Source organism: Protopterus annectens, chromosome 2.part2 (genome assembly GCF_019279795.1).
Source record: "Protopterus annectens isolate FY-2018-M chromosome 2.part2, PAN1.0, whole genome shotgun sequence".
NCBI classification, from domain to species: Eukaryota; Metazoa; Chordata; order Ceratodontiformes; family Protopteridae; genus Protopterus; species Protopterus annectens.
In genome coordinates, this window is record NC_056730.1 from 298899070 (window position 1) to 298912199 (window position 13130).

General features: G+C 37.8%; 1 protein-coding gene across 1 annotated transcript in view; it reads left to right on the forward strand.

Annotated features, from left to right (window-relative positions):
* Positions 1-13130, forward strand: part of ST8SIA4 (ST8 alpha-N-acetyl-neuraminide alpha-2,8-sialyltransferase 4) — a 905236-nt gene that overhangs the window by 227873 nt on the left and 664233 nt on the right. Inside the window, exon 2 of the mRNA XM_044063874.1 lies at positions 2276-2404. Coding sequence (XP_043919809.1) covers positions 2276-2404 — 129 coding nt within the window. The remainder of the gene's footprint in view (positions 1-2275; positions 2405-13130) is intronic.

The window sequence follows — 13130 nt, forward strand, 5'->3', positions numbered from 1 at the left end:
GCAGAATGCCTTCTGATTTGGGTTGCAAGCTACGCTTTCAATGCTTTTTTAAAGTTTGTATGAATCTCTGTATCCCCAGTGGTGTCTAGATGATGGCATTTCAGATTAAGTGCTTCATACCATTCTTTTCCACAAAAGTTTTAAATGCATCTGATTTAACTAGTGGCTGGTTCTCACTTCCTGCTTTCTCAAGCTATTCATTTCTCATAAATATTGTCTTCTGAATTGTAATGGTTTTCTTTGAAGCAGCTAGTTCCATGAAGACTGTCTGACCAGCTGGATTAAGTCACTGAATGTCCAGCACTTGTCAAGATTCTGTTGTGTCATGCGCTTTTTGAACAAGTTGTGTTGACCAATGTCACACCTAGTCAAAATATGGTTTTCTTGCATAGTTTATGTTGATGCAGGAAAGCATTTCTACCTGAATGGTTCTGTTTTTTCATGCTTCTTTTTTGGTGTTGCTTTCTTAGGGTTTGTTGTACTTGCCCAATCAATTGTACAGAGGCAATGAAAATGTAATTTGTACAATTTAGATATAAATGAGAAATCAAGTGCAATAATATAAGGCCTCCGCTATGTGATTGCTGCTTGATCACAAGAACATAAGATACGCAAGACTATGGAGTCACAAGACCATTTACACCCTTCCATTACCCACTGTCAGGCTGTATCCGCTTTTCAAGAATGACAAAGCAGGTCAGTCCAGGAGTAAGTTGATGGGTACCCATATAGTCATTTACTTTTAATTTGAAGGATGCTAGGGGTTACCCTGTTTGACTGACATTTCCCTATCGCATGTCTTTGCAATGCTGGAGGAAACTCAAGCACCTGGTAAAATGCATGTGGAAAATAGAAAAGGTATGCATATTCTGCAGAGAAGACACCTCAGCTGAGAACCACGTGTTGGTAGCCAGCAATACTAATTTCTGAATCACTGCACTGTTAGACCTGTTTTCTCCTTTGCACCCTCACCTGCAGATTCAGGCATGTTTTTTCTTATGCCACTTACAGAGACTTTGAGCACAGCTAACTCTATCTGAACAAACTTCAGCTTGCAGTGTCCTTAGAATTTATCATTTTTTTTTTACCAGCCATCGTGTCTAAGCCTTTCTTTAACTATCCACAGATTTTATCACATTGTCTCCAGCTCCATCAAAAAGTCAGTTTGTACATCAGAAATAGAAGCCAGTAAACATATATGTTCTAAGCCCATGTAATGTGCTCTGATATCATGTGCATGGTTTGTCTGTCTGATAAATACATCTGAGAGGCATCTGATGACATAACTCAGTAAAAAAAAAAAAAAAAAAAAAACGGATGCTGATTTAGTCCTTAATCCTTATTTTAACCATGGCCCTGTTTTCTAGCTCTAATTTGACAGAGGAGGCATTTGATACCTTTTTGTTTAGCAGATATGTTGCCGTTTTCTTCATCTTGTTCCCAATTATGTCTTAACAGCACTGCAACTTTCAAAATATATGCACATTTTAATCTGTTTATTTTATGTGTTTGTTAACCACCTAAACATACTAGGTCCTATGGCATTCTTTCAGCAGCAACCTTGCACTTTCTAGCCATGTGACTTTGCAAGACATTATGAAAAGTAACCACTTAAATATATAAAAGCCATTGAAAGTTTAGACGTTATTGTCTTGATAATTCAGCTGCAGGTTCCATAAACTCCGTGTATAATCTAAAAGCACTTTCAGTCCTTAAATACTTTATAAACTACATACACATGAAGGTTTTAATATAACCTAAATAAAAAAAAAATAAATAAAAAAGCCTGCATACAGAAAGTGGAGGCATTTCAGAACTGCTTCATATAGCTGTATTACTAAAATGTTGCTAATCTCATGGATTTGGATGTCTTGTGTGAGTCATATGACCTTTGTAATGCGGCAAGAATTCTATCATACCGGATTTAATTATTCGTGTTTAATTCTTAATTTTAATTAATATGTCAGTGTTCATATGCATCACCCAAGAGAAGTAACAAAAATCTTACTGGAAAGTTCACCTCAGAGTTCCAGATCTGCACTTGGACCTCCTGATGTTAACCATTCAATTTCCTAAACTTTTTATAAAATGTACAGTATATGTAGTAGAACTCTTAAGTTACTAGGACCAAAACTGACTATAGATTATTAAATGTGTTTGTTCATGCTTTATTTAAATAAATCCTTGTATGCAACAATAAGTGAACTGATATTTTTTAACTTGGTGAGATGGATTAATACATCAGGAGTTGTTTATTGTCTTTTTTACTTTACAGTGATGGTGAGCTAAGTATGAACAGGCTGATGGTCAATATGTCTGACAAAATGAATAGGAATGGAACATCACTCTTCCAGCTCTCTGCAAAAGACTGGAAAATCAATACTTCCTTGGTTCAGGAAATAAGGTAAGTGGTTTAAACAGCAAGTGAAATTCATCTTTTAACCTTAAGAAGGAAAACAAATGGAAATTTTATGAATAAAAAACACTTTAACAAAACCAGCACTACAGTCATTGTTAGTGTACTCCTTGTAACAGTCCTGGCTGTCTAGGGAAGTAGGAGTTTCTCTAAGGGCCTGATCAAAATCTGCTTGTGAGTCTTGTGATATGAAATGTGATGCTTTTTATTAGTGTTCTCACTACATTGCTTCCTATATGATCATGTGAGGTGATTTTTGTATATTTGAATGTCCGATACATTTATATATATATATATTGTGTGTGTGTGTGTGTGTGTGTGTGTGTGTGTGTGTGTGTGTGTGTGTACAACGCAATAACGAACATGAAAGTATAAATATAAATAAAGTTTATACTTTTGTGGTTCGTTATTGCATTGTTTTTGTTTTTATATGACCACTGTTTTTATTCGTGAGGTTTTTGGTTTAATACATTTATATATATATATATATATATATATATATATATATATATATATATATATATATATATATATATATATATATATATATATATATATATATATATATATATATATATATATATACACACATATATATCTATGTAAGTTGCCTTTATTTGCTTAATTGAAACAAGTATTACAAAAGTGAAGCCTAGTCTCTTCTTCTCACCAGGTTTCAGTCTATTAACAAACGTGTTTTAATGTGTTTGTTTTACATTTATTTATTTATTATTTTATTTATTTATTTGACATTTATTGACCAGGTTAGTCCGACTGAGCCAAAGCCTTTTTTCAGTGCAGGCCCGGGGAGAAAAGCTCCACAAAAGAAGTACAAACATAATTTATAGTAGAAGTGAAGATACAATGTGATATAAAAGAGGCTACATAATAGTAAAAAAAACATTATTTACGCATGAGAAATTATAAACAAACTTTCACCTGGGAAACAAGCAATACAGTCACTGTAATACAGGGTCAAATACATGTTTAGGGAATGACATTTAAGGAATAAGAGTTATAGAAAAGATATTTCAGTAGATCTAATAGGGTCTATATCAGAACACCGAAAGTCCATAATTTCGAATGTTCTTACACTGACCCCTATTCAGCGAATGCTGAAAGTAGTGAAATGACAGATAGCCAAATTTTTTCCTAGGGAAAGAATTTGGTTGTCCGTTTCTGTTGTTTCACTATTTTCAGCGCTGTGATGGAAAGTTACGGGTCAGGTTCAGGTAAGTGTGCGATTTGGCATGGGTTAGGTGAGTTAGGGTTAGGGCATGAGGGAGGTATGTGTGCGATTGTGTGGACGTGAGGGTTAGGGTGGGTTAGGTGAGTTAGGGTTAGGGGGCAGGTGAGGTGAGTGTGCGATAGTGACGGACCTTAGGGTTAGGGTTTGGGCTAAGGTAAGTGGTTAGTTAGTGGTGTTTGTACAGTTTAGTGTAGGGTTAGCTGTAAGATTTTGGGTGTATGTGGGTGGATTGCTGTTTGTTTGGTGTGCTTGCGTTGTGTGTATGTGTTTTGGAACAGCAATTATTTTCCCTAGGATGTTCAGTGTTGTCAGCATTCGCTGATTAGGGGTCGATGTAAGAACATTCAAAAATATGAACTTTCGGTGTTCTGATATAGACCCGATCTAATAAAGTGTTAGTTATGGGTTCCATGAGTTGTAGGTGGGAGGGAGGAGAGGAGTAGCAAGTGGCACAGTCAAGGAGGGTTGTTATGACAGATCCATGTGCTGTTTGGAAAGTTTTTGCTAGCAATCTTGAATTGTTATGGGTGGTTAATGTTTCTAATGTCCAAAAGAGAGTTTATCCAGGATTGGGCAGGGTAATAGCTGTATACGTTTTGTCCTGTTTTGATTTTGGGTTTGTAGATTTGGAGGAGGCTTTGGTCAGAGCTTCAGAGAGACCTAAGAGGGTTGTAGAGAGAGGCAAGTAAGGCAGTGTCAGGACAGGAGGATGGTTGGTATAATATAGAATGTATAATATGAAACTGAGAGAGAAGCAGTTAATGAGGGAATTCTAACTAGTTTAGACTTTTAGAGGAAAGGTGAGAGTAGTAAGTTATACTACTTGCAGCGAATCTAGCCACTTTATTGTAAGTGGATTCTAGTTTTGATAAGAGAGTGGTCTGGAGATTGGTTTGGATTTGTGAGCCATAGAGTAGGCTTAGAAGAAGGTATACATGGGATAGGGAAATTTTTGCTTTGTTAGAGAAAATTGTTTTGTTTCTGTAAAGAAGTCTAAGTTTTTGGTGAGTTTTCTTAATGTTTTTGAAAAGATGCAAGTTGAATTTTAGTTGGTCATCTATGATGACCTCCAGAAGCTTGGTGTGGGACTCAACTGAGGTAGGAGTACTATTAAGGGAAGAGATTGTAAAGGAAGGTTTTAGATGGATCATAGTTTTGGGAATAAAAAGCAGAAGTTTAGTTTACTTAGGATTTAGAAACAGCTGATTCTTTGTGAGACAGTTTTCAATTGATAGGATAGATTTTTGTGCAATAGAGTGCAAGTCAGTAAGTGAGTCTACTATGGTGATAACTGTAGAGTCAACTGTATATTGCACAAGTGATGACTGAGGACAGGATGTAAACGTGATTTGTAAAGATGTTAAACAGTAATGGGCCAAGGTAGGTCCTTGATGTACACCCATCTTGATAGGTAGGGCAGGAAATATATTAGAGTGGTATTTGACAGATTGAAGTCAGTCAGTGAGGTAACTAGCAAACCAGGAAATAGTTGAGGTGGATTGCCTTAGTTCTGAAAGTTTGGTTAGCAGCAGGGGGCAAGAGACTGTGTTGAAAGCTTTTGAGATTCAAGAAATAGGCTACAGACAAGTTTGTTATTGTCTCTGGCTTGGGATATAGTTTTATTGAAGGAAATTAGGACAGTGGAGGCGCTGTGCTTTGGGCAAAAGCCATGTGTGGGAGTAAGTAAGTTTTCTTGTAAGAGGTACTGAAGGATTTGTTTGTGAACACATTTATTTGGAAAGAGGGGATAGAATAGCAATTGGCCTGAAGTTGGCAACTTCAGAGGAGTTACCTCCTTTGTGAATGGGTAAAGTATAGAAATGCTTCTAGATTGTTGGAACTTAAGATCAGTAACGGAACAGTTGATGAGTATGGAGATGGAGAGAGCAAGTGAGTTAGCTGCTTTATGAAGAAAGGAGGTAAGTTATTTACAGAAGGGGAGCAGGGTTTTAGTTTACAAAGCAAGGATTTGATAAAGTCTGTAGAGACTGGTTGCAGAGAGAAGGCATGAGAGGAATTTGGGGATGTGGAAGGGGCTGGAGAGATGTTATCATTAGCAGTTGAGTCAGTTTTCGGGTAGTTTGCTGATGGTGTCAATGAAGTACGAATTGAACTTGGATGCTGTTTCTAAGAGAGTGTTGTTAGGACATGGAATGCAAGATGAGGGATTACCTGGGTGCAGGATTTGGTTGATGGAGTGTCAGAAATGTTTGGGGTTGGATGAGTGTGAGTTCAGTGAGTTGTTATTGAAGTTTTTCTTGTAACTGAAGATATGTTTTTAGTAAAGTTGCATAGTTCTTTATAGTGCTGCAGATGGGAGGGGAGTTTGGTTTTGGACCACATTCTCCAAGCCTTGTCTCTTTTTTGCATTAGGTTACAATAATTGAGTGTAAGCCAAGGGGATATGATTGATTTGACTCTTACTGTAAATGAGGGGGCAAGGGAGCTGAGGATGCTAGGGAATATAGAATTGAATTTAAGTACTACATCATCTAGAGGTAAATACTTAAGGAAGGACCAGTTTATGGCTGAGAGGTGGTTTTTAAAGATGTCAGAATGGAAATTGGACAGTTTGCAGCATTCAGTGAACTTATGTGGTTTAGTATAGTGAGGAGAGAATCTGAGAACTTTGACAGGGCTGTGGTCACTGAGAGAGTTAGGCAGTGTTTCTGGAAAGTGATATTTATGGAGATCAGAGACTAGTATCTAGTTGAGAAGAGAGAGTGAGTTTGTTGGTTTGTTAGAGTGAGTGGGGGGTAGAGATTAATTGGGAGAAACCATGTAAATAAATGCATGAGTGGGAAGTTTCAGAGGAGAGGGCTAGCCAATCAATATTGACATCTCCCAATACTGTATATTCATTAGGTGAATATTGAGAAACCCAAGAAAGAATATTTTCAAGAATGGTTATGTTATCACCAGGAGGTATGTGGAGAGCAACTATGGTGATTATATTGTGGTTGTTGATTTTGCAGTTGGTGAGTAGTAGCTCTGCTGGCAAGGCTGAGGCATGGGGATAGCTAGGGAAGTAACAGTTGGATGGTTAGAGAACAAGATAGCCACTCCCCCACCTTTTTTCTTAGGTCTATCCAGACGTTACAGCCTGCGAGTAAGAAGTCTTTGTCTGGGATACGAGGTTTTAGCCATGATTCTGTGAGGATAATTATATCTGTAGAATGATGGGATGTCCAAGCATGGAATTCTCTGACTTTGTTTAGTATGCTTCTGATGTTCATGGTCTAAAGAGGTAAGTGTTTTTTTTGGGGATGGTAAGATGAGCAGAGGTTTGGTTCCTGGGTTCAGAGTTGGAGACAGGAGGGTTGTGGGATCCAGGTTTGGGATAAATGTCTCCAGAAAGGAGCAGGATACTGACAGTAGGAATACAGTTGTGAGGAATGGGGAGATAGCAATAGTATTTCGCCTTTGTTTTGGGGAAGGTTGAGGAGAATGGTGGAATTTTGATTTTGGGAAGTGGGGGTATTGCTGGAAAGGAAGATGGTGTTATCATAAATGACTGTAGGGTGTGTGGGAGGATGGTAGGATAGATGGAGGTAGGAAAATGAGGCATAGGTTTTAATTGTGAATGGTAGGAGGAGAGGTTATATAGGAGGGTTAGAGTAGAGGTAGAAAGTAGGAATAGTATTATTTTGTAGGATACCATGGTAAGTATGGAATACGGCTAAGATGGGTAAGGAGCAGGTTATTAGATTATAGGTAACTCATAAGTTAGGTACAATAATAGTCTATACAAGGTCTGATAGGGGTGAGATGAGAGTCTGGAGTAGTAAAGGTAGATTGAGATGTTGTGATATGTGAGAGATGAGAAGAAAAATTAAGAATGGTAAGGTAGTTAGTGTTAGTTGGGTAGTTTATTGTCAGTTGCACAAGTAAGTTATGGGGGTTGGGCAGTTTTGACTAACTATAGATTTAGGAGGAGGAAGAAATTAGTGAAAGTGATGTGAGTGAAGTTAAAACAGAAAGGTCAGCAGAAAGCTAAGTGAGGATAAGTATGGGAGGGTCAGTAGGGTTGTGAGGGTTTGGTCAGAATGGCAGAGGAGGAGCAAAAGAAGTTGTAGGCATGTACTGATTGCCAGGGGAGGGTGTAGAGTTGGAGGGTAAAGGGGGATTAACTGTAAATTAAATAAATTCAGGGGTGGGTGGGAATGGGGGTAGGAAGCGGAGTGGAGTGAGCCCCAGGGGAGCGGGATGAGCCAGAGTCCACTAATGGGCAAGCGATAAGAAAAACAATCAGTAAGTAGTGCACACAGAAATAAATGTTTTTACATCTACTTTTAGAGGGAAAAGTATGGTGTAATAGTTATATTTGTTATCACAGGAGAAGGAGTTTTGTAGAGTATCTGAAAGAGAAGTAATAAGTATGAGTAAAGTGAGTGTGAGGGGGAAAATTCAGATGACTAAAGCATACTGTGTGAGGAGAGCTTGGTTAGAGAGTGTGCTAGGTTAAGAGTCTGCTGGAAGCAGAAGTAGAGTTTAGCAGAGGGAGGCAGAGAGAAGGTGCAGAGATGCAGAGAGTAACAAACAGAGCTAGGTGAGAGAGGAAAGTCTCCCACTGGTAGTTTGAACATGGAGGGGGGAGTAGCAGAAGAGGAATAATGTTCAGTATAGCTATGTGGGAGTCTAAGTTGGCAATAAATACTTAACATAAAGTATATTTCAGGAAATAGGAATGTGTTTGATGCAGTCATTAGGTGGAATGGATTCTCTCCTTGAGGCTTATTGCAGTGAGATGTTAGTTTCAACACAAGTTGTAGGGATCTTTAATTGCCAATATTTACCTAGCTGATGTATTATCCTCTCCAACTCCTCACCATTATGGTAATATAATATTACTTGCATCTGGCTACAATGTACTGATAAAACAGATGTTTTGGATTTACTGAATGCTAGTACTGCCTTGTATATCTTTTGACTTTCAGAGTGAGTGGACATGCATGGCTATGCATGTTATAGCAGCATTGTTTATCAGAGGCCTTACAGAGCTGTTACTGGAAGAATAAGCATACGTTGTACCCTTGTCCTGTGTAGTAAAGCTTTGAGAATAGCCAGATACATATGTTTGGCACCCTCAATTACTGTGAATTTAGACAACATAACTCATAAAAGGATTTAAGAAAGTTTGATATGGTGTATAGAAGTCATAGAAGCAACCATATTAAAAGACAAAAAAAGAGATTTTGTGCATGTAAGTTAATTATCTGATTTCAGGATAGCTCTAGCATTCTGCTGTAAAATATGTATAACAAATACACAGTCTAATAATCATACTGCTAACACAGAAATCTGAGATAACATGTCAACCTCTAATTTTAATATTTATGTAGCCAGGAACAAAACAGAGAAATATTGTTAGTCCAAGGCAGTCTGTGCCCTTAATGACAATATGTATCAAATGAGCAGCTCTGGGAATAATTTTTTTTGCCTTGAATATGCAGCATTTAGGCCAAGGGACAGGCCTGTACATCACTATCACCAAAAACAAAACAAGCAGTTTTCTTGGAAGGAAAAATAGGAAGATGATGCAAGTAAATTTATTATGAACCCCCATTGCTTTTCCTGCACCAAACATCAGTGCTTAGATTGTTTAGTGGGCCTGAAGGAGGGAGGGAGGTAGGGAGAGACCCCAGTCTTGGAAATGAAGAGCCCATTTGTGTACAGGAATATGTTGAAAACTACTCTGATGTTGCCAACACACACTTCAGTACAAAGGTCCTCGGATGCAATAGTCCACCCCCAGCAATTCAGTCCTGTAGTCTTTTATGTATTTAAAATTGTGCCTTCTTGTTGTGCCTCTTTCACTACATTATTTTTGCAGTGTGTGTGTGTGTGTGTGTGTGTGTGTGTGTGTGTGTGTGTGTGTGTGTGTGTGTGTGTGTGTTAACTGGGTAACTGAACTGGTCCAAAGAATTCTCTTCAGTCATGACCTGGGACTAACAGGAAATATCAAAGTGGCAAACAAATACATATAGGTGAACCAGATTACAATAAGAAGTAGTCACATGACAAAAAAGGAAGTAGAATAAAAAAAAACAGATAAAACACTTTAAATAAAGCAGGTAGTTTAAAAATGTGCAGTATGGTATCAGCTGATTAAAATATACAAATGGTATTAAGTGTAATGAGTAAATTAACAGATTTAAAAAGGGTTTGAAACATATGCATAACACAATGTACCTGTTAGTATTGGAATACGTTTGTTATTTTGAGAAGTGAGACCCCTTTCTGTGCAGTTTGTAGGGTATCATAAGGAGAATTTGTAGTTTTTTCTTTACATGTAATATTTGTTTTATCATATTTGTTTATTGTAGTTTTTGTGCATGCATCTGTATTTGTTTCTGACTAACATATTGAGATGCAAACTGCTTTTACAGAGGTGTGCCAAAATGTTAATTCAGAAATGGAATGTTTTGGTGTTATAGAGGGATAAAGTCCTAATTGTGTCCCAGGCAACCACAGTTCATTTAAAGAATGTTTGGATGGCAAACAAATAAAACAAAACTCCAATTTCTTTTACTTATTTATTAAGCGCTTTTGACCTCAAAACATTGGTCGAAAAAGCTTAAATAAGTAAAAGAAACTGGAGATTTGTTTTGCTTGTTTGCCATCCAAGTATTCTTTACAGTGTTATTTTTGTGCTTATTTGTTTTTTTACACCTTTTTTTAAACCTTTTTTGTGGATTTTGTCCTACATCTTGGCCACTTGACAGAGAAGGCAGAAAAGAATGCTCATGCTCATCCTGGGATGGGAGGATTAGTGGTCCTGATCAGACATACCCACATCTCTGGACAAACAGATTGACAGACCCAAGACAGGAGGATGGAAGTTTGTCTTGAGAGAGAGATGTGGTCCTCCCCCAATTTCCTGGACATATTTCCCCTGGTAGTGTAAGTACTACTTTGGGTTTCCCCTGAAAAGTCTTAACTGTCTTGCAGATGTCCCATTGAAGGTGCACAGTCAAGAGTGAACAAGAATTTATGTAATTCAGAGAATGCATTGATTGAGGATACAGATAACATCATTATAGACTGGTTTTGGCATGTGAACCAAAATTTAAAACGTTGTTGCATTGATGTTCATGTCTTAGAATTTTGTTATTATTGTGGCCTCTGCTGCAACATGAACCACCACCAATACGACAAAAGTGTTGTGGAACAAAGTGTATAACATTGTTTGAAGCTGTTGTTTAATTTGATGTACACCTTGCTTCTGAGTGCTGTTTGTGTGACAGCACGAAGTGTCTAGCAGCTTTTAAAGCTGTTTGTTAATATGTTTACAAAATGATTTCAAGAAACTCACTTCTTGATCTTTGCTTCATTATCAAGTTGAGTTCTTGAATCCTTTTCTCAAACAGATTAACAAATTGGTTATGACCAATTAACCAGTCATAATCTTTTGTTGTAATGAGTAAGGAAATGATGCCATTAACCTTGCTGCACATAGCATTAAGGGCTTAACAATAACATACTCATAACTACTATAGAGAATGTCTTTTCTTACATAGATGCAGTTAAAGTGCAGATAATATGTGCCATCATGGTTAGTTTTGTTAAGGGAGATATCAAGGATATATATCCTTCTGTTTTTCAGTGGTGGTCAATGTGGGAAGAATTTGTTTAATCTATTGCTGATTAATGCTCACATGTTCCTTATGTATTATACCAATAATAATGTTGTAATTGTACAGTGAGGAATCGTCATAGCTGATAGTGCATCAGTTGTACTTCAAAACAGGATGAATTTCAGCTAAATGTTATGTTTCACACCAGGAGAGATTATTCTTTAATCCACACAAAGACTCTAGATCCTATTTTGAGAATGTCTGTAAGGAGTTTTTCCTTTTCTTATATGTAAATGGACTGGGGGGGAATTTATTTATTATTTGTTTACCTGGGAAGTCTGACTTGGAATGAAGCCAATTTTCAGAGGAGGCCCAGGAAGAAACACTCCAGATGCATGTCTTTGTAACGTGGGAGGAAACCAGAGCTCCCAAAGTAAACCCACATGAACGCAGGGAGGATTGCTGACTCCACACAGAAGTCACCCCAGCTGAGAATCAAACTGCAGAACCTTTTGCCGTGAAGCGACAAAATTCTAACCGCTGCAACACTGCAGCATCCAGTGCAATGGGAGGGGTCAGTATATCTGTCTAGTACTGTTATGTGTTAAAATGCTTGTTTTTCTTCTTGATGCTGTCAGGCTGCAATTCCATTATGATGATGTATTATGGCTGTTTTAATGGTGAATATAAAGGCAAAAAAAAAGAAAAGAAAACTGCTCCAGAACATTCATTTGTCAGTAGATTATGTGAAATAATACATTTTGAGCTTTCTGATATAAGGATGCATATTGTCTGGAATGAAGGTCTGCATCTCACAGCCATGGGACCACATATAGATCTCTTGTGGACAAGCTGTGGCCCCCAGTTTCACCTTCCAAAAGCAAATTTACTCTCAGTGATCATTATGGGATCATAGGAGCTGCAAGGAATCAGAGCCTTGGGGCCTTGGCAGCACCCACCCTTAAGCCTTATCTCTCTTTTCAAGGAAGCCTAGACCAGTCATACCAGGTAGTATGAGATGCATAGATGGCAAATATTACCCAGTTCCCACTGCTGTGTACAGGTTGCCTGTGAATGTGCAAGACCTTACTGCTATAAGTAAGTTACAATAGTTTTACTACTCTTTATGAAAATGTATGGCTTCTTGCTGCTGATGTGTGCTAATTAGTTTACAAGGCATCTGGTCATCAGGGGTAAAAGGGTACTGTTTTCCATTAGGTTTCTTTTTACTTACAGGCACAGTAATTTAGGGGATCTCAAAGAGCCCTATGGAGAAGGCCTTGTTTAAATAAGGAGTCAATTCTCCATTCATTTTTATTTCTAACAAAAGTATTTGCAAGGATCTACAAGTGGATTGATATTCATAAAAGTAACACCAGATCACAGGAACATAAGACATAAGAACAAGTGATCAGGGGACCTTAAGACACCTAGCTACCTACACCTTTAAGTAGAGACACTTTAAAATTCTTGCCACCCTTTAAAATCATTTACTAATACTCACTTCCCAAGTTGGGCAGGGCCACACATGATAATTGTGCTGTAAATTTGTGTTGACCCAACTAAGACTAATCAAGACTAAGCCTTGAAAGAAGCCAAAGAAATGCTGTTTTTGACCTGTAGTGTTAACTTACTCCACAGGCTAGGAATGTGTTGAGTTATGAATCAATCCCAGCGGGGAGCCTTGTTTATTTGGTGGTATTGATTTATGTCCCTAGTATTGCTTTGTAGAGCTACTCATTTTCAAAAGAAGTAGAAAGTCAATATGATTTGGTCTTTCATGGATCAAAAAGTGAAAATTGGATCACCTTGGAGCAGCTGATTGTCACAGCTCTCCTTATAGTCCGTAGCCTATCAGGATAATGGAGAGAAATCTGCGAGTGTCAGC